Source organism: Misgurnus anguillicaudatus, chromosome 13, assembly GCF_027580225.2.
Source record: "Misgurnus anguillicaudatus chromosome 13, ASM2758022v2, whole genome shotgun sequence".
NCBI lineage: Eukaryota > Metazoa > Chordata > Actinopteri > Cypriniformes > Cobitidae > Misgurnus > Misgurnus anguillicaudatus.
The window spans coordinates 28,619,141-28,641,144 of NC_073349.2; the positions used below are offsets into that span (position 1 = coordinate 28,619,141).

The 22,004-nt window shown below is 35.4% G+C and overlaps 1 protein-coding gene and 1 long non-coding RNA gene across 3 annotated transcripts in view; both read left to right on the forward strand.

The window, feature by feature from the left end:
• The first annotated feature begins 701 nt into the window (after positions 1 to 701).
• LOC141369328 (uncharacterized) lies at positions 702 to 3,775 on the forward strand. Its single transcript, XR_012372973.1, has 2 exons — positions 702 to 814; positions 1,226 to 3,775. It is a non-coding gene; the product is annotated as an uncharacterized lncRNA (long non-coding RNA).
• Positions 3,776 to 9,940: 6,165 nt separating this feature from the next.
• mical1 (microtubule associated monooxygenase, calponin and LIM domain containing 1) overlaps positions 9,941 to 22,004 on the forward strand; it is a 38,836-nt gene continuing 26,772 nt past the window's right edge. The window contains exons 1-7 of one of the 2 annotated variants that reach the window (XM_055188641.2): positions 9,941 to 10,102; positions 18,030 to 18,315; positions 18,422 to 18,629; positions 20,516 to 20,623; positions 20,775 to 20,870; positions 20,985 to 21,140; positions 21,221 to 21,321. In XM_055188641.2, the coding sequence (XP_055044616.2) occupies positions 18,055 to 18,315; positions 18,422 to 18,629; positions 20,516 to 20,623; positions 20,775 to 20,870; positions 20,985 to 21,140; positions 21,221 to 21,321 (930 nt within the window). In that variant the 5' untranslated portion in view covers positions 9,941 to 10,102; positions 18,030 to 18,054. The remainder of the gene's footprint in view (positions 10,103 to 18,029; positions 18,316 to 18,421; positions 18,630 to 20,515; positions 20,624 to 20,774; positions 20,871 to 20,984; positions 21,141 to 21,220; positions 21,322 to 22,004) is intronic. The other variant, XM_055188642.2, reaches the window with a different exon arrangement.

The following is a 22,004-nucleotide window of genomic DNA, read 5'->3' on the forward strand; positions in this document are numbered from 1 at the left end:
GAAAGAAAACATCTAATAAGAAATGGTAGTAAGATTGGGATGCGTGTCATACAGGTCAGCATTATTACAAAATTCACAGAATCATAAACAAAATTATTCACAATTTAACCAGAATAGAACAAGCTATTTTTACACGTTTACATACGGGTCATTAAAATCTAAATCACAAATTACAGGGAAACATAACAGGATTAACGTTATGTGACACCTGTTTTATGAAGGAGACAGTAGAGCATGTCCTAAAGATATGTAAAGACATATAAAAACACACAGGTGAAGTCTTAAGAAAGCATTACAAGCAGGTAACCAGGACTTTTACTATATGACGGTCCAAAATCAGGAATACAAATGAATGTAGTATTGAAATTTATTAGGAACATAATAAATGTCGTAGTTTATTTTCGTCACACTCCATCACAGTAGGTGGCGGTATGCACCTATGAAGTTGGTTTACAACCCGCCACAAAACCCAACGAAGAAGAATCTTGTCGCTCTCAAACAAAGGCCGCTTCTCAATCCGAAGGCTGCAGCCTCCGAAGGTCGCATTTGTAGGCTGCATACGTCACAAAGACTGTATTTTTCAGAATATTAACAATTATAAAGTTGCCTGTTATTAACGGTTAATCGTAAATTGTTGTAATATGCGTTGACTTGCGGATGTAATACTCAGTTAACTTAAATAAACCAGGCTTGATGACGTATGCAGCCTGCATATGCGACCTTCGGAGACTGCAGCCTTCGGATTGATAAACGACCAAAGAATTTGGCAAAGCTCCTGAAAGACAGACATCCCGATCTCTTTAAAGAATTTAAGGTGAGTTTTAATTCAGACTAACATCATATACAAAACGTTAAAACTTTCTATCCTGATTCTGAAACACATTATGTTTGTTTGAGACATTTGGCATTATTGCAGTGAAACCAGTTAACGTTATACACTAGATGTAATGTTTGCGTTACCATGCATTGCTTTTTAGCCATCATGTCAGCAAAATGTAGCCTAATGTCACTGGATTAAATAGTTATTGAAATGTAAGTTAAGGGTTTTAAATAAATATTTTCGTCTTGCAACAATGTGAGTAAATAAAAACGAATGCATGCGTTTAGAGTATGTGTGTGGTCACGTGCGTGTGTTTATAAGTGCACCATAGCCTTCACTGATTTATTAGTCATTGTCAGACAGTATGTTTAATAAATAAAATTATTCTCTCTCTATTTTTGCCAGTATCAGACAGAAGAGGATATACACCAGGAGAGTCAGGAGAAAACACACAGCCAATCTAAACAGAAGCTATTATGAGACACATAATGTTGAAATGTTTTAATAAAACAATTGTTTAAGTATAATTGTTCTTTTTTTACACACTGTGGTACCAACTTTAGTACCGAGTACTGTGTACTTTTTGTGGTATTGGTATCGACTACTAGATTTTTGGTTCCGTGACATCACTTGCTCTGCACAAGAAAAACACACTTATGTGAGCGATGCCTCGTCAAAAAGAGCTTTCAGAGGAGCTACGATCAAGAATTGTTGCTTTACATGAAGCTGGAAAGGGTTACAAAGTTATTTCAAAGACTTTACATGTTCACCCGTCTACAGTTAGGCAAACAATCTACAAATGGAGACGCTTTGGGACTGTTGCTAGTCTACCAAAAAGTGGGCGCCCAGTCAAAATGACACCAAGAGCACGGCGAAAACTCATCAATGAGGTAAAGAAACAACCCCAAATGACAGCCAAAGATTTGAAGGCATCATTGGAACTTGCTAACATCTCTGTTCATGAGTCTACAATACGTAAAACGCTAAACAAGCAGGGTTTCTACAGCAGTACACCACGGAGGAAGCTTCTAAAAAGAACACAGGAGAAAGTCCACAACAGAATGGCTTCAGAAACACAAGATTTGCCTTTTGAAGTGGTCAAGTCGGAGCCCAGTCCTGAACCCAGTAGTGATGATGTCGAGGGGCAACCTTCCAATCTCTCTGAAGAAGCCAATACGGAAGTGGCTTAAACTGCAATTTATCAACTTGTTGCAAGAGGCTGGCTCCAAAAGGGAGTCAATTCACATAGTAGAAAATAATATTTACAACCTGGTAAAATATTTTTTTTAGTCTGCATAGCTAATTTTGCCCTTCATGACAACTGTGAGAAGGGTGAAATTTGCATAATTAAGGGCGTGGCCACTTAAGTGACGGGTGAACTGCCACTGCTGTCACTACCGTCAAGCTTGGTGGGCGTGGTTTCAGCAACCAGGCACCTCAGCTTCACCCACGTCCCGCCTCTTTATCCATTTTTGTCTTGTTTTCAGTAAAAATATCTAAAAATTCTTAAATTAAGATGCTTTTTCTTGATGAGCAAAATGACCCAAGAAAATAGGTCTAGTTTTTGGACCCAAAATGTAAGATTTAAGTGATTATGTGCATGAAACAAGCAAAAAAATCTTGAACATTTTTCTTAAACACTAAATTCAAGAAAAATTGGCTTACCCCATTGGCACAAAATGTTTTATGCACAAAATCACTTAAATTTGGTATTTTTGGTTTAAAAACTGGACTTGTTTTCTTGGGTCATTTTGCTTATCAAAAAATTTTTTTTTGCAGTGTAACTTTGATGTCCCTCTTTAATATGATTAGGGTAAGAAGTGTATTAAAGGTGCAATGTGTAATTTTTAGAAGGATCTTTTGACAGAAATGGAAAATAATATACAAAACTATATTATCAGGGGTGTATAAAGACCTTTTTATAATGAACCGTTATGTTTTTATGATCTTAGAATGAGACATTTTTATCTACATACACAGAGGGTCCCCTTACGTGGAAGTCGCCATTTTGTGCCGCCACGTTTCTACAGCCCTTAACGGACAAACTTGTCTACGTCAATTATATGTTTTTCCGGAGGTGGCTACCAAAGCTTCTCAATGCTTTTCAAAAGCGAGGGGTGAGCAGTGGACTGAGCCGTTGGTTGTAATTCACAACCTCACCACTGGATGCCGCTAAAATTTACACACTGCACCTTTAACGCTTCATCTTTAAGTCTTTATGTATAAACATGCTGAAATGTCCAATAGAAAGCCATGGACCAAATCTGTAGTAGTTTTAACTCAGAATATTGTGTTAAAGATTCATTTTTTGTTATATTGCAAAAGCAAGTCAAGCATGCTAAAGCAAATGCCCAAAATTAATATAATTACTGCTAAGACAATGTGAAATTAATTTTAATGTAAGGATGTTGACTGATTATGATTGTGATTGCATTGAGAATGGTCTGGCACTGTGAATTGTGGGTAATGTCAGGTGATGATAAGAATGCAGGCATGCAGGTGTTATTGTGGTACTTTGCTGGTAGATGTGATCTCCACTGATACCTGTCAATATACTGTAAATACTTTCTTATGGTTACTGTAAATATTCTTTCATTTATTCATATATATATATATATATCATGGATTATAACCACCTGATCTTTGTTTCTTCCTTAAAATCAATGTTACGTGTAATTCTGGTTTACCCCTTACAAATCCAGGTTTTTCAGAAATGCAATGCTAATTATTATTCATCTTCAGTTAAATGTGCTTGCTTGTGTAACATTGCATAAAGCTGATTAAGCCAATCACATGAGCTGAGCTGATCACATGATCTGATTAAGTTTAACTTTAATTTTAAGTTACGTATTTAAATAAATTTTGGTCTTTATTAAGACGGCATATTTGTATTAAATGTGACATTTAAGTATTCGGAACAACTTTTATTTTCAATAAATGTGCTGTTGTTTTTGACAGGTTATTACTGCAATGCATCACTCTGATGAATGTTCAGTAATGTGAAACAATAAACTGAGGATATTTGACGTGGACTATAGTGAGAAATGAGCTCACCATGCCATTAACAAAAAGTAAAGCAAATCTTCACAAATATAAAAGTAGATTTCCAAGTAAATGCACTATTAGTGCATCTCGTATCAGAATTGAACTTCAGGTTCACATTGTACAGTTCTGCAACATCATGGCATGGCCTGTTTAAAAATAAAAATAGCACTAAATTATTTTTTTTTCTTTTTTAAGTGCAATACATGTTTTGGAAACTTGTATGTTGGCAGATAAGTTTTTTCAAGTGTACTCATGGTTTCAACTGTGTGAGTGCTCTGATCTTTTTCCTTAACAAAAAAAGTAATGCTGATTAACTTTAACAGATCTTGTTAATGTTTAACAGCTAATCCTTTAAGGAAATTTGGCCTGGAGCGCTTGCTGTGCTTAAACTTTCATGTTATTGTCCCAATGAGGAAACCAGCAGGTTACCCAATTAATGAATCACCTGTTAAAGAAACTGAAGCAGTAATATTTGTGTTAGCAGCCCACATCCTGAGCTAATACATCTGAGACACGTGTACATTTTTATTCACTTTACATTTTGCAATAATAATCATGGACAAATGTGTATATACATGTATGTATATAAACATATATATTGTTTCCCCATCAGAAAATCTAATAATCCCCAGTGATCAGATTTAATCCCTAAAGAACTTGTTAAAGCTAAACAAATAATGAGTTTGTGTCTAATTAATTCTTGTGCTTGCCTATTTACCTAGTATTTGTTCATACATTACCCAACTGCTTTAAACGTAGTATAAATATTTATAGTTTTAATTGTTTTATACTTGCTTTTGTAGTTTAAACTCAAATCTACTGTGTTGCATGCACACATTTTTATTGTCCACTGGCGCCACCTAATGGTTTGTTCAATGAAACGCCACAGTTTAATCACAATCAAAGCTGCAGCCTCCGGAGGGCGCATTTATAGTGTGCATACGTCATCAAGGCTATCTTATTTCAGAATATTAACAATTATAAACTTGACTATTATTCTTAGTTAATCGTAAATTGATGTTAATATGCTTATGACTTGCGAATGTAATGCTCACTTAACTTAAATATACCAGGCTTGACAGGGGCGGATCTACCGGGGTGGCATGGGGTGGCAGTTGCCACCCTAAATAAAAACATTGCCACCCCATATGCCACCCCAGCGCTAGGCTTTTTTAACCAGAAAGGCAATGCAGCTTTTCTCTGTGTGTGTTTAGGGGTGGGAGACACATATCTGACGATGATTGGTGTGTGTGTGTGTGTGTCTTAGAGGGGGTGGGACAACTACATAGCTGATTATGATTGGCTTAATTTCCATCGTTAGCCAATCAGAGGCAGCAGAGTTCATACCCGGTCATAGCCAAGCACGCACAGTCAGTCCGAGCAGAAAGTCTTTTACCGTGTAAAAAAGCCCGCACAGTTTGCCAAGTTGGTGAAATTGACTTTGTCGCTATATTAAGAAACTTTTTAGACCCCTTTAGCGACTTTAATAAAAAAAAATCGACTAGGACAAATCTAGCGATCTTTCTGGCGTGGTTGGAGACTTTTGGAAACTGCCGTGAAAGGATGCATCGCCCCATCCAAGGCACTCACATGCAGCCCGGTTCTCGCGCTGCAGTCCATCCGTGATCCGAGTCGCACAAACCCGCGACAACAGAGCGATGGAAATTACAACGAGCTCAAAACAAAGGTAGCGGACGCAAGCACAAAGTATAAAAAGCACAAACGTTGAAACGTTATTTTCCATCGTTGAGGTGAAAGGCAAGAATGTTTATGAACGTGCAACTTATGCCCATGAAGAGAGAGTCTCTTCACGTCTGTAGCAAGTAATTCTGATCTATTAAAGCACCTCACATCATCACGCATCCCTGCAAAACATTAGTGGCTTCTTTTTAGTGTCTTTAAATGATTAAGTTGAGCATCACATCAGCAAATCAGAGTACTGAATACGGTCATATTTTACAGATAAATGTTGCATCAGGATAAAAATACAAAAATTAAACTGTTGATTGTTGTAAAATATTGCCTGAGGTAGTTGCTTGGTTAAAACTACTGAACTGCAGGTTTGTGTAAGCAGTAAATATCTTTTAAGCAGTTCTTTCTAGTTAGCCCGTCATGTCTTGTTAGCTACTGCAGCAATCAAAATATTCCAAACGTGCATATATGAAATCGCTCATTATGATATAGTCTAATGTTTTTGTTTGTCTTCATTAAGGAGACAAAACTATTCAGTGTTGTGTATGTTTAGAAAGCTTGAAAGACAGCTTAATGCTGCATTTTCCAGGATAATATGAAAAGAAAGGCTGATATCCATTTTTTAACCAAAAAGAATAGAAAAATCAAATACTATGGGAGTGAAAGGTACAAATAAAACAGAAACATATGTTGTAGTCCAGGCAAACTAACTCATTTTGGAGCAAAAAATAGAAGTAATTGTGAAAGAGTTTTTTTCAGCCTGGATCGTTTCTGTGGGGTGTCCGGAACAACATACTAAAAGTCCTAAGAAATCCTAGTTGAGGAAATATGTTAATTTCTCATCAATCCGAAATGTGTGCCAATAAGGCCAGACTACAATACACCCCAATGGGGCTATTTTTTTCCTTTACTCCTATCAAAATGAAACTTTACACAATGAAAGTACCCATGAAAAGTAATTTTTTTTTGTATTACAAGTTGCTTTGAAAATTAAATTTAATATGCAAATGAGCTATACACTAATCGAATATGCCCAAAATACACCCCAAAGTAACTTTTTGGTATTGCAAGTTTCTTTTGAAGTGGATTTGAATGTCCACATGGGCTTTTCACTTGTTTGATATGTCCTAGTTTGCATAGACAGAAGCATAGTTCATATGTATGATGGGTATGTCGGCCCAATGTTCATCCAATCATCCTGCTGCTTTCAGACTGGCCTCTAACCTGAAAACTGCCTGGCTTGGTAGTTCCTGCCAGCTGTATAACCCCCGCCGGTATTATCTTCAGGGTCACGGAGGAACACAAGCCTGAACAGAAGGGGAAGGTTGTGTTTTTTTTTTTGGTGTGTTTTTGTTTTTACATTTTTTTATGTTTTTTATCCAGCCTGGATCCTCAACCCCTTCATTGTGGCTTTTGGTTCGGGCACCCCCATATCATTTCCTGGTTTGTTCTTTACTTGGTTCTTCCCCTCCGGATTATATTCATCTGATAAAATTGCCTCACTAAAGCAATCTGAATTGCACTAGCAAAATCTGTACAATTTAAATGCATGTTAAGTTAGAAAATAGATCAACACAGTAAATCATTAACAAAACACAAGAAAGACTGATACCTTTTTTCTTAAGGTCACAAGTATAACAGCATAAATGTACCTGAGGTTTCCTTGCAGCATTGATATGGGTAAAAAAATTGCATTGCAAAATACATTCATTACAATGCAGTGCAATTGGCCATTTATTTTGTTGGGGCACAATTATGGGTCAGTGCTGAAACAATTGATATAAAATCCTCTTATGTTTCAAAATTGAAATGACATTTTTATTAAGAATGTGTAATTGATTGTTTTCCATACTTACATTTTAATCAGGTAACGAAAACACTACCGTATTATAGATATTTATTTAAAAGCAACTAAATGATTTCAGACTTTTTTCATTCAAGATGACACATCGAGCTCTTCAAACAATCCATCCCCAATCATTTTGAGGCTGTAATTCTACATCTCGTCTATTTGGCATAGGAAAGGGATGGCATTGAAAAAAGTAAAGAATGACACTGGCTTTCTCAAACAAGTTAAGGTGTTTAGCCAGTCACAGGAAAATGTGGGAAAAGGCATCATCATTGCAGGTGAAAAAGCTCTAGTATCACTGTATGGATGAATCACTGGACATGCTAAGATACAGGCAATTCTTTATTAAAGTAACTCAGAACTCATCTCCAGTGGAAGCTCAATCTCTCACTCCAACGTCAACAGCTGCAAAGTTCCATAGTCTTCAGGTCTTTTACCAAATTATGAAGTGGAAAGGGGGAAGTGAACCTATGGACCCAAAACCTTGGGGGTGCCATGTTTTGGATGGGAGATTAATGCCAATAATGTCTGATCAGCCAAGCAGCGTAACGAGCCAACACCAGGTTACTTTTTGCCAGGCTGGGAGGACCAGCTTAAACCAGCTACTGCCACCTTAAATCAGCAAAAAACAGCTACCAGCTTATGCTGGTCTTAGCTAAATTTTTCAGTAGGGATTGTTAATCACTGCTGTGACTAAACACATACGCATAGGTCTAAAAGGTACCAAATTGTGAAAAGCGCTATATAAATAAAATTGAAGCGAGAAAAAATGGAGGTTAGGTTGGATGCCTGTCTAGAAGCGGCAGGATGGTTGGATGAACATTGGGCCGATGTATTTGTCATGCATGTGGATGGTGTTTCTGTCTATGCAGATTGGGACATATTAAATAAGTGTAAAGCTCATGTGAATATTCAAATTCATTTCAAAAGAAACTTGTAATACCAAAATGTTACTTTTGGGTGTATTTTGGGCATATTCGATTAGTGTATAGCTCATTTGCATATTAAATTTAATTTTCTAAGCAACTTGTAATACAAAAAAAATTACTTTTCATGGGTACTTTCATTGTGTAAAGTTTCATTTTGATAGGAGTAAAGGAAAAAAATAGCCCTATTGGGGTGTATTGTAGTCTGGCCTTATTGGCACACATTTCGGATTGATGAAAAATTAACACATTTCCTCAACTAGGATTTCTTAGGACTTTTAGTATGTTGTTCTGGACACCTCATAGAAATGATCTAGGCTGAAAAAAATTATTTTACAATTAGTCTGTCGTAAAACGCTATTTTGTCTGGACTATTGTGGAAGGGAGAGGAGTAGATGAAGTCATGAAAGAAAGAAACATATGGATGGCAAAGAGCTAAAAAGAAGTGAATAGACAGAAATCCCTCATGAAGTGAGTGAAAGGATTAAAGAAGAGGGTTATGAGATGTGTGCCTTTCAAATATGTTTTACATTAATATAAACTAGGCAAACCTATTTTATTTATATAACAGTCTTTATACCATTATGTTCAACCTTGCTCATCATGGTTACAGTCAGTGTTTTTAGATATTGGTAAGATGTGTGTATTAAGACAAAGGGTGCTACAGTAGAGATGCTAAAGGTAGCTGCTTGGGTACTTATAGGAACATTTGTTGTTGCGTTTTTTTTATGTTATAAAAATTTGAGATCCAGTGTATACCCCAAATATAGTATATACAGTATATCATTTCTTAAGTCCACAAAAACCATGCAAGGATACTTACTTCATTGCCACCCCTCATTGTTCTCATGCCACCCCCTTGCCACCCCATAAATATTTTTCTAGATCCGCCCCTGAGGCTTGATGATATACAGCCTAAATCATTATCGATTATTTTTTTGACCCCAGAATAAAATAACAGTCCCAATAATTCCACAAATTTCTTTATTTGTTGTAAAATGATGCAGATTTTTTTTACTCATTGAAGCAACGCTTTGGCAACTCCTTATGTGTAAGCTAAGTTATGTTATGCGTTTATGTTGCTTTAGTACTTTGAATAAACTTTAAGTTTGGATCTAAAAAAGAAAGAAAGAAAGTACTTGTGCAGGTGCTAAAAACCCACAAATTCTCGAAAAGTCTTCTAAAAATAATTTCGAAAGTTGCACGTGTTCGGTGTAAATTCATTTCGCAAAATAATAACCCGTGGTACTGGATTTTTTTCATATACATTTACTGCAAGATGAGTTATGAATCATTAAATCTTGTCTAATAAAAGAGAAAGATTGTTTTAAAACCTTGTATATAAATGATTTCAATTATTAGATATTATTTATGTCTAAACAATATATGACGCATATAAAACACAACTAGGAAACAATAAACAAATAGTATATGTTTATGACTTTGAAAACCTAAAATGCGTCCTTTTACGAATAAATAAATATATTATGAATCTATTTGCAACGTCAGCCAATCAGACTTACATATTTTCGAGGCACGTAATGAATATTCATGAGCCATCCCTCAGCCTAGTAGGGTCTACGCATCACGGTACCTGATGCATTTGCAAGAGCCGTGCCTTCAGCGTAGTAGGGTTTGTGAGGGGCCGTACTGCTTCCTCAGGTAAATGAAATCGGTGCTGACACACTCACAGTAAACAACGAGACAGCATAAGAACTGCTTGTGTTTATGTACAGCTGCTTTCAAACGACTCTGAGTTACTTTATAAAGGTAATGTGATGGTTTTATATCGTTTATGATCTCGGAATCGGAAATGCGTGATGTTAACTTTGTTGCGTGATGCCGCATTGTATCAGTACAAGTGTTGTAACTTAACTTACTTGAGCACAGTTTGTGTTTTGATGCGATTATAAACTTATTGTTCTGTAATGTGTTTTAAATTTAACAACAAGATACAGTATAAATAAATGTGATTTCATAAAGAAATAGTTTACGATAAATAGTGCAATTTGATAAAAGCTTGTAGACACATATGTTGGGTCTGGATACAAAGGGTTGCTTCTTAATAAATGTAGTACATGTAAAATGTTCTCTACACTGTATAGGAAGTAATCTGTCCTTGTTTACAGTATACATGTAATGCTGTTTTTCACAGACGTATTGAAAAAAGTGTCACCATCAGTTAAAAGTGAACAAGTTTGAGTCAGTATCTGTCTTTTTTTAAATTCATGGGAAATCTCACTTAGTTACCATCACCCTATTTTTATGTACTGTGTGGTACAAAGTACACATAAAGTAGATATCATACTGTATAATAATAGTAGTTATCATTAAGGATCATGGTTTATTTGAAACTGCCACGGTTTTACTATCTGATATCATTACAGCAGCATGGTATCTCTACAGTCTGTTTTGTAAGGGCGGGACCATTCATCTCCTTATGTTTCACTTTTCCTCATTGAAAAAAGATGTGATTAGACTGTTGTTCTGTTTAAAAACGAGATAAAAAGCAATCCTTTTCCTAAACTGCTAATTTAGTTTTGTTCAATAATTGTTGTGCTCAGTGCACTGCAAATGCATGGAAGCCACACAAGCCTGTTTCCTGAGATAAAACACCTCCCGGGTGTTGCACAAACTTGTAGAGTTGACAATGACATAGTCAAGCAGTAGCATTGGGTAACTTCATGCTGCAAGGCGAAACCATATATGACATGACTTAAATATCCTTCTGAGTTTATGTTTTCAACAGAAGTGCTCTTTGTTTTTTTTTTTTCTTTAAGGATTGTGATGTATTCATTGCATTGATCATAAAAGTGTTCTTATGGTCAGTTTGATTTATTTATTGCGCTGAATCTCATCCTATTCAGAGAACTTTGTACATGTAAACTTATATGACACTCTGTGCAGTTAACAGTGTTATTAAGATAACATCGTACACTTGTTCGGGCTGGCTTTGAGTTTGTCAGGTTTATGATATAATAGCACAGATTCGTGTATAACGTGCTTTGATACGGTGGAATGTGAAACTGAAACTGCATCTTGTAGTTGAAGTTGTAAATATCCAGCCTAGACATTCCTGTCTGATCAGATTCATTTTTTAGACACCTGAACTCATTAAGTTCTGTTAGTGAACCTGAAGGGACTTTATTTAATATCACCAGACCACACAATACAAAACTATTTCGCTTCAGGCAAAGCAAAGAGCGTCCACGAATGTTTGCATAACATATTTTGTAATAGTGTACTATTGTGATTTGGAAGAATATTGTTAGCAATATTCAACAAAGCATGTAATATTGCAATGCATTGCGAATTTGTTTTTGCACATATAAGATGAAGGTCTGAACTTACTATAAACATTATTTTTAGATGATTTAAAAAAATATTCCCTATAGAATTATTTAAATTTTTTAGATTATCATTATAAAAAATTATCATTACCGCAACATGATATTACATTAAATATATGCATTTACAAACTCATGTTTTGGTAATGAGAACTAAAAAGTTGTCGAGGTACTATGACAAACAAAATTTCAACTTTTATGTGGAGAGAAAAAACCTAGTAGCCATCTTGAGTGTCACAGTCAATTATGTCCCTTCCAACAACAACAAAAAAATTTAAAACAATGATTGAAAATTGTTGCGGAGGATGAGAAAATTAATCTTGGACACATTTATATTCCTTATTATTGTCTCTACATTTACCAATGATCACCAAACAAACACCACACGTTTCTTTACTAATGTTTATAGTATAACATGCACTGAAGCTTTATTTTTTAGATTTTTTAAATTATAAATATTTCCACGTCAAAGAACCCAAATCCAGTCATGGACACGTTGCGGTAATGACATTTTCCCCTTAAATGTGGAAAAAACAACAAAATTGGTTTGTATGATGTCATATGAAAAATCATGTGCAAAAAAGTACATGAAGAGATGTTTGTAACTGTATGCTTCTTATTTTGATAATACTTTGCATTTACTTTTTTTATCAAAATGTTTCACGACACCTCATAAGTCTAATTTTGCTAGAATCACTCAGATGTGTTTTACATGGTCAAGCAAAAACTATAGCAAAATGATCATTCAAATAAAATTTTCTCAAAATACACTTCGGCCGAATAATTTCGGTTGCCAAACATTCGTTGCATCATTATTCTGAATTAAATATTGCTACCAGCAAGTTAAATGTATCACATGTTGCAATTTTTTTTAAATAATTTTGTGCAGTCTTACATTTCAGGTAAAGTATTCACCTGTAACATTGTAATTCAGATTACAATAACGGCAATAAGATTAAGTTGTATTGTAATAAAACGATACGATACATAGTACTATAAACAGTGCACAACATCTACTGTATAGTTTTCTATTTTCGGTTGTAATATGACCCTGGAAATATTCTTGACAGGTTTGGTGAGATTCACCCATGCGATCTTAGTTTTGACAGACAGTCAAGTCACACTGTTGATAGATGTGATTATTGTGCTAGACCTTAAAATATCTGGATGTTGAGTTTAAACGCCTGACATCTGTTGCCCATATCAGAGACCTTTATGTGCAAACAACAGCAGGACCAGCGTGCTGTCAGGTGGTTTATTCAAAGCAGTTTTAGCCAGCAGGCTACCGTTTGTTAATGCGAACAAGACGCTGTGTGTTTATTTCCAGGAAGTGTAAAAAGTTATTGGGTTTGTTTCATGCTGTTTGACCGTGAAAGATCCAGGAAGTACTGCAGCATTTATTTGAACATGACACATAAGAGGCTGATTACAGGTTGCAAACATAAAGGGAAGCAAATGTCTTGCAGTCATGTCATGTGCTTTTGTGGTCATGTTTGGTGAGGTCACACAGGAAGATGTACCACCTCTGACAGATGCTCAATTGAGTTGATCACACTTCAACAAGGAAAAGTGGTTAGATATACAGTTCACCTGCTGATGGTCGATAAAACAAGCAAAAAAAAAATCTTGACTTGAATAACATCCTGTTTGTGCCAGTTTTGCTAAGGAGGTTATCAACTTGACGTGACTGTAACCATAAGGAAGTCTTAATTTTGCATTGCTTGATGCCATTAATAAAGATGAGATAAAATAGCAGCCAACAGATATATCATATGATGAGAATTATACTCATATGTTCATGTAGCTATGAGTCTTTGATCTTATTAATACCATATGTAAAGGTGTTATAAACCTCTGTGTTTACAGAAAACACTACAGTAACTCAGCATCACGAGAACGCTGATGCTGCAAATATTCACAAGCTTTTTAATTTAAACTACAATTAAGAATTTTCCTTCGTTTAGTCAAATTTTGTCAAATTAACCCGAATTCAGTGTTTGTTGCTTATAGAGATTTGAGTGTGATTGCTTATTAAATAATTTGTTGATGTATGGTTTGTTATGATAGGAAATATTTGGCTAATATACAACTATTTGAAAACCTGGAATCTAAGGGTGCAAAAAAATTTGAAAATCGCATTTAAAGTTGTCCAAATTAAGTCCTTAGCAACACACATTACTAATGATAAATACATTTTTGATATATTTACGGTAGGAAATTTACAAAACACGATCTTTACTTAAAGAGCACCTATTTCAAAAACGACGTTATTTTGTGTATTTTGTAGGGATGCACCGATATGGAAGTTTTTGCCGATACCAATAACCGATAACTCTTTATATTTGGGGGCCGATAACCGATATATATATATATATATATATATATATATATATATATATATATATATATATATATATATATATATATATATATATATATATATATATATATATATATATATATATATATATATATATATATATATATATATATATATATATATATATATATATATATATATATATATATATATATATATATATATATATATATATATAGGCCGATAAATATTCATATTAATTTCACAATGAAAAACTCCCAGACCGCGGACATCTTGTCTTTGCGCTAGACTAGCATACTCTTCTTAAGCCCGCAACATGTGTCATCTTCGTGCTGTGTCACAGAAAGCACCAATCAAAACTCCACATGGCCAGCAATGAGCAAGTGAAGTGGTTCAACAAACCAAAATAATCCATCATTTATCGGCTTTCATTTATCGGCCTAATTTTGCTATCAGACCGATAACCGTTAATATTAAAAATAAGCAGTTATCGGCCGATAACGATATGTGGGCCGATATATCGTGCATCCCTAGTATTTTGTATAATACAATGTGTTTGCATGGTTTATGGTTAAAAACACATTATTTTCCACATTCCGTACATTTTAGTTGGTCCAGATTTTTCTCTTTTCCTTTAACGCACGGATTTGAAAAGCTCTGGGTCTCTGATTGGCCAGCTAATCGGTACGTTGTGATTGGTCTGAATACCTCTGACGTCAGCCAGAAATGTGACACTCCATACCATGTTTAAAAGATTCGGTCACAATGCAATGCTTACAGGAGTTAACTTACAGGCTGTGAGTCGAAGAGGGAGGAATTATGATAATATCGGTTGTCACCAATCCCAGGAAGTAAACTGTTGGCTACAATCCATTTGTTTTGTTTTTTATAGTAAAAAAAAGATTTATGTTGAAGACGATAACTCGTGTCATCGTTTACTTTGGGGTTAACTAATGCACACCTACTACACACCAAAGGAAATTGAAAATTGTGAATCCGACCATTGGTGCTCTTTAATATCCTAATGATTTTTGGCGTAACAAATCGATAATTTTGACCCATACTATGTATTGTTGGCTGTTTGCTACAAATATGTCCATGTGAAGCAGACATTTACTTGGGTAAAACATGAAAAAAAAAACAATGCAATGTTTTGCACAGTTGCCATCAGCTTACAGCTAAAGCAGAAAACTTGGGAGCCTTTATTAATTGGAACATGCCTGTTGTATATGTATACAATTAAATTTGACTTTTGAATAATTATTTTTAAATATGTGACAGACACAAAATGTTTTATTTTTTTTAGTGGGGCCAATGAAAATTTTGTCAGGGTAAGTGAAAACCTGAACCACTGGCTCGACCGGGCCAGTATATTTTTTTGCCCTGGACTGGTTTTGTGGTCTAAGGTCACATGTTGCAAAGTTATAGTATTTAAAAATTACTTTTACTTTTCATTTATGGTTGATTGATTTGTATGTGACTTTGCTTGTTCTGCTTGCTTAGCAGCTTGTCCTACGGTTTTAGTGAAACAAACGTAACTACTGGTAAAGTCCTTTTATTTCTGTTAACAAACAAAATAAACAAGAAGTAGATTACCTTAATACAAATCATAGCTAAAGCATATCAAAAACTACACTGAACTAATGTTACTGTGTAAAATGTGTACCAATGTATGAAATGTTAACTACACAGTAAAAAATACTTTGCTGCCTTGGAATTTTTTGTTGAATCAACTCAGATTTACAAGTCGTGTCAACACAGATGAGTTGTAACAACTTATAAAATATAGTTGAAAAAAGTCAACTTAATTTTATAAGTTATAACAACTCACCTGTAGTTATAAAAACTCTAGTCAAGATAAATAATAGTAAGTTGAAATGACTTGTAAATCCGAGTTGATTCAACAGAAAATTTTAAGGCAGCAAAGTATTTTTTACATTGTACAGATCGGCTGCCAAACCTCCCAATGGTGATCCATGATTGCCGTCTCCCCTCGTCTTTAGGAAACCAAAACATTAGTTATTTTTAACAAGGTATTTATTCCAGAGTACAGTTTAGCCACTTGTCAGACCATTAAACAAACATAGAGCGGAAGTTATGGTCAAGTTTAGCACAAAGAGAAGATACATAAATGATAAAGGAAGGAAAAAGAAATTGTAACTAAAGAACTAGATTCAAAAGAACATTGAACATTATTAAAGGGTTATACGTTCTTGGGAACAAAACGCTGATGCACTCTTAAAAATGCTTGGTTGTTTCAAACCATAGTTGGGTTAAATATGGACAAACCCGTAAATTGGGTTAAAAATAATCCTATCCTGGGCTGTTGAGTTGAATAGTTGAACAGCTGTTGGGTTTGTTTATACTTGACCCAACTATGGGTTAAAACAACCCAACCTTTTTTTTTTGAGTGTGTATTTTTATTTAGGGAAACCACAGATGCAGGTGACGCTGAGTGTTTTGTCGAAAAATAGTCCTGCTTTAAATGTTGCTAGTCTAAATTTGTCTAAATGAGTCACAGATGAGTTTACAGACAAATTTTCCACCAGGTTTTTTTCTCTATTTACCCTTCAGACAGATGATTCACATGGTGTAAAATCCCTCTTATCTAATATATAATGGTAGGCAATATGCATTTATTGGAGTTGGAGTGTTTGGGTGACTTATTTACACCTGCCCTTATGTGTTAGGGTCTATAAGTCAGTTTACACTGTCCACTATTGATTTCAACACGTGATTTCATTTACTTCATACTGTTTCCAATACTTTTGTCCGAATATCCTTGTGTGTGTACATATATACTGTATGGGCTATCTAACACAACAGACCCTTTGTTTTGTACTGAAAGAGGTTTCTCTGAAACGTATTTGCCTGCATTTGTTTCTGAGTCACGGCTGGGCTTTTTTTAACGTTTGACATTGATGTTTAAACTAGGGATGGGCATGATTAATCGACGATCGACAATTGATCGTTAAGAATTTAGTCGATTACGTTAATTTGTTATTGATTAATCGAATACTTTTTTTATCTAATGCAGGTTGCGTTGCCTAGCGTAGCGTGTGTCTTGAGGCAATTAAATGAATTTCACTGTGTGGCAGCAATTCAACATTTTACCACAAGGGTGCAATACTTGACACCATACTCCGTTATCTGTGACCTTCCGTTTTGATTTAAAAAAAAGAATCATGAAGAGGTCATGATTTTTTGGAACAAATGAGGTCTCTTTTTAAGAATGCGGCTCGCAGCTGCAGGTTCCACTGCTTTAGAGCACCACATATTCAAGCGCATAATATATATTATATGCTCTAAATGTAGTTTAACTGTTTGCCACAAGTTGATCTTGTAATAAAGGTCTCATGAATACAAAAATACAGCGTGTTTTCCTCCAACATTTTTGAATTATAAAAGTTAAATAATTATTTTTTATTATAAAAATATTAATGATTAATCGATAGTCGATCGTTAATTCTCCCGACAATCGACTAAAAAAATTTAATCGAATGCCCATCCCTAGTTTAAACTAAGCCAAACTAAAGGTTTTAATATATTCAATGAATTGTGGTTATAATAAATTATGTTCCTTTATTATAAGGTGACCATCGGGGACAGTCCCATTTTTTGGTGTTCTTTCCTCCACAAACCCACAACAACAAATCGACGAAAAGAAAATATTCTTGTTCCCTTTTTTTAATTAATATATAACAATAAACTAGGAAATGTCCCCACTTTTAATTTTATAAATCTGGTAACCTTACTTTATGATGCTTTATGTTTGCTTTAGCAAACACCCAAATAATAAAGCTAATAAAGTACAGATAACATTAACTTTAAGATTTTTTTTACTCTATAGCTTCAGGTTTTAAAGTGTAAGTAAGTCGTTTTAGTGTTTAACAATAACCTGTTCAATTGTCTACAATGCAGAGTCGTTGAATAATCGACATCTATTGTAACATCTGTTGTGTTAAAAATCCCTGTTTAAGCTTTTCTTTTCTCTCTGTCGGTCGTCCAGCAGGCTCCACCACTCTCTCCTCACAATGGCTAGCCAGCCAGACCCTGTCAATCCCAGCCACGCACTGTTTGATCGATTCGTCCAGGCCCAGACTTGCAAAGAGGCCCTGCAGAACTTTAGTGAACTCTGCCGCCACCTAGAGGTGGACCCTAAAGACTACAAGCACTTTTATAGCAAACTCAAGGACAGACTCAACTACTGGAAGGCCAAAGATCTTTGGCAGAAGATAGATAAGAGAGCCGCCCATCCAGATTATGAACAGGGCCAAGTCTGTCGCCAAAACAAGGTACTACTAATAATATGATGATTAATGATAGATATTCTCATCAATAATGTTGTTTGTCTTTGGGAAGAGACCTCAATCTCTCTTTTTGTGTGTGCTTGTGTGTCAGTGTTTAGTGTTGGGTGCTGGTCCGTGTGGTCTGAGGACTGCTATAGAGTTGGCCTTGCTTGGTGCTCAGGTGGTTGTACTGGAAAGAAGGGGATCTTTCACCAGAAATAACGTTTTACACTTGTGGCCCTATACCATCCGTGATCTGCGAAACCTTGGCGCAAAGAAATTTTATGGAAGATTCTGCACTGGCACCCTTGATCACATCAGTAAGCATCTTCACAGCCATGCAGCTTATATTTTAAAAGCTCTTTTTGTTTTATTATTATGATTACTTGGGGGTGTGATGAGATCTCGCAAGATTAAATTTGTCTCAGTATTTCTCGTGGAGGTGAAATGTCTGAAATCAGTATAAAATTGAGTTTGTGGGATAACCTATTACAGTGCATGCATTATGTTTTGTATAGGGGTGCACCGATATATCGGTCGATGATGCTTGCTATGCTTCTCAATTAATTACGGTGAAATGCCGCTACATCCAAAAACCAGAGGGCACTCTTGTGCAGAAACTCAATATGCGCTGTAGACTAAAAACAATTACACACGCAGCTATGACATGTAGCTCCCGGAAATGGCTTAAGGATATATTTATATTGCTGTTCTTCAAACCTTTTCAGGTATTTTCATGATAATAAAGAATATGTATAATGATTATGTTTGACGATTGTTGCGTTTTTAAATGCATGTTATTAACGACTTAAACTAACAGTGATTTCAGATTGATAAGGACTTACTGATTTAAAGCCGTAGTACATGAAATAGCTGTGAATAATATCGGCTGTGCGATTGAGAATAGAATCGACCATGTTTTATTAGTGTATATCGGCATTTATCGGTGCACCCCTAATTTTGTATTTGCATGTGCTTTTTTGTTTGGGTTTCCAATAATGTTTGTTTGTTTGTTTGTTTGTTTGAGAATCCTATGAAGTCTGACTGTGGGTTCACACCAGTCACATTTAAGGCGTCAAATTTTCGTATACCGCATCTAGTTTGCCGCTTGAACATTTTGAGTTTACTCGCTTCATTCACGCGTGAAATTCTAGTCATCGAGACATTCACGCGGAAATTCATGTCATGGGAGGGACTTCTGCGACTCGCTTCCTGTATTCACCTCACTACTAGAGCAAGCTCCTGATTGGTTAATGCGGTGCATTTTTCTGCCAAAGTTCAAAATTTTCAACTTGCGCGTTTCCCGCAACAACACTGCTCAATTTGCGGCATTTGCGCGGACTAGACGCGCAAATGAGGCGGAATTGCGTATGCCGCGCCACACTAAACGCCTCATTTGCACCGCGAGACCTCCAGACACGCATCAACGCGTCTTTACATTGATTTAACATTGAAATCACTCGCGCTTGCTGCCTCTACTTGCAGCATTTCTCTGAGTTTACATGATTTAATGTCTGCAAGTTTTATCTCAAGAATTAAAGTGGCTGTATCATTTCTATTGTAAAGAATTGGACGTATATTAAAGATTTGGGGATAGATTGGATTTAAATGGATTTAAACATTGTTTGGCCAAAAGTAAGTGTTTTCTTAATCTAAAATGAAAGCAAAAATAACAATCATGAGTCTGATTGCGCCCTCTGTTGGCATTTGCTATAATACATAATGATGTTTTTTACATATACTGTATTAATGTTTTTGTTTAATAAAACAATATGTTTACTTGGTTTTGATACTTTATTTGAACCAATTATTATTGCATCGTCGTTATTATATGTATCTTTAAAGGTTATTGCTCACTTAGGTCTATTTTTATTAAAAAAGAATATTAAATTACTTTATTATCAATTACAAAAATAATTGTTAGGCACAGTCCTAGATTATTTAAAACATTTTTAAAATTATGTGATTTTAGTTTCCCATTTATATATTTTATCATTGTATATTTCTTAAAAATTGTAAAAATCTTGTTCCTGTGAACACACTATGTCTTGTGTCTCGTCTCGTGGATTACAGTAAGTGTCTCATCACACCCCTATTATTACTTAAAACTGATCTCTTTTAGTGTACATCATAAAAATACATACATGTACTGAACCTGTGTAACATGTCTATGAGTTAGGTAATGTTGAGGCCTGCGTTTGTTCAGGTATCCGTCAGCTGCAGTTGATTCTCCTGAAGTTGGCTGTGCTTTTGGGTGTTGAAGTTCATACATGTGTGACTTTTCAAAGTCTTCTCGAACCATCAGGAACCACAGGTACAAAACAACACTAGTGGTTACCCCACGTGTGAAAAGTTTAAGGCAGAAGTGTGTCATTTTAATTTTCTGTCATGTAAGATCGTTCATAACAGAGATCATGTTTGAAGTTCTCCAAAATGTGAGATATAGATTTATTTCTTTTACACAGGATGGAGGGCAGAAGTGTCTCCAAACTCTCACCCAGCCGGTGCATTTCAGTTTGATGTTTTAATCTCAGCTGGAGGAGGACGTTTTGTGCCTGATGGTAAAAGCACTTCTACAGAATTTTTAATACAAAAAGCCACTAAACTTGCATTTATATTTCACAGAGAGCGTATGGTAATGTGATGTTTTAGATTCTTTCCTGCTGCGTCTTTAGGTTTTAAGATAAAGGAGCTCAGGGGGAAACTGGCTATCGGTATCACAGCAAACTTCATAAACCGTCACACTAAAGAGGAAACTCAAGTGCCTGAGATCAGCGGAGTCGCGCGAATATACAATCAGAAATTCTTCCAAGAGCTTCAGTCTGAGACGGGTATGACACTACGCGCAAGTCTCTTCCTGTCTGAACTCTTTTTTTTATGTTCTTTCATATCCGTTATTTCTTCTCCTCAGGTATTGATTTAGAAAACATTGTCTACTACAAAGATGAAACGCATTATTTTGTCATGACTGCAAAGAAGGCGAGCTTGTTAAAGAAAGGTGTCATAAAACAGGTAGGCTATCACACAAACATGTTCTGGTCTTTGAGAATGTTTTAAAGATCACGTTCTTCCTTATCCCATTTTTTCAAACTTTAGTTAGTGTGTAATGTTGCTGTTAGAGCATTAATAATACCTGCACAATTATAAAGCTCAAAGTTCACCGCCAGACGATATTTTTTCTTAACAGAATTCGCCTTTCAAAGCATACAGCGAACGGTCGGTTTGGACCTCAGCTCTCTACTTCCCGGTTGAATGACATCAATAAAACAGTTTTTGACTAAACTCTGCCCACAGGAATACGTCGGTCGCCAGCTAAACTAACGGCAAGCTAAGCTGCTATCGAATCACAACACACTAAACGAGCTACAAAACTCGTTATGTATTTCTGTAGGGGGAATTTCATAGAATAAGGAAGTCATAAGCCCGTTTTAGGACAGTGAAAACAACAGTATAGAGATAAGTAAATTGTGTGAAAAATAATGTGTGTTTTTTTTTAGAAGTGAAACATGAACACGTTAGATTACGCACAATCAAAGCTTAAAAAACACAGAAAGAACGGGACCTTTAAAAAAGCAGAAGTGAACTTTGAATAGATTTGGCTACAATGAGACAGTGTCTGAGAATAAGACATGTTTCAACACATTCCCAGCTCATATATAAACATTGTGTATCTTCACAGTGTGTTCCAGCTATTT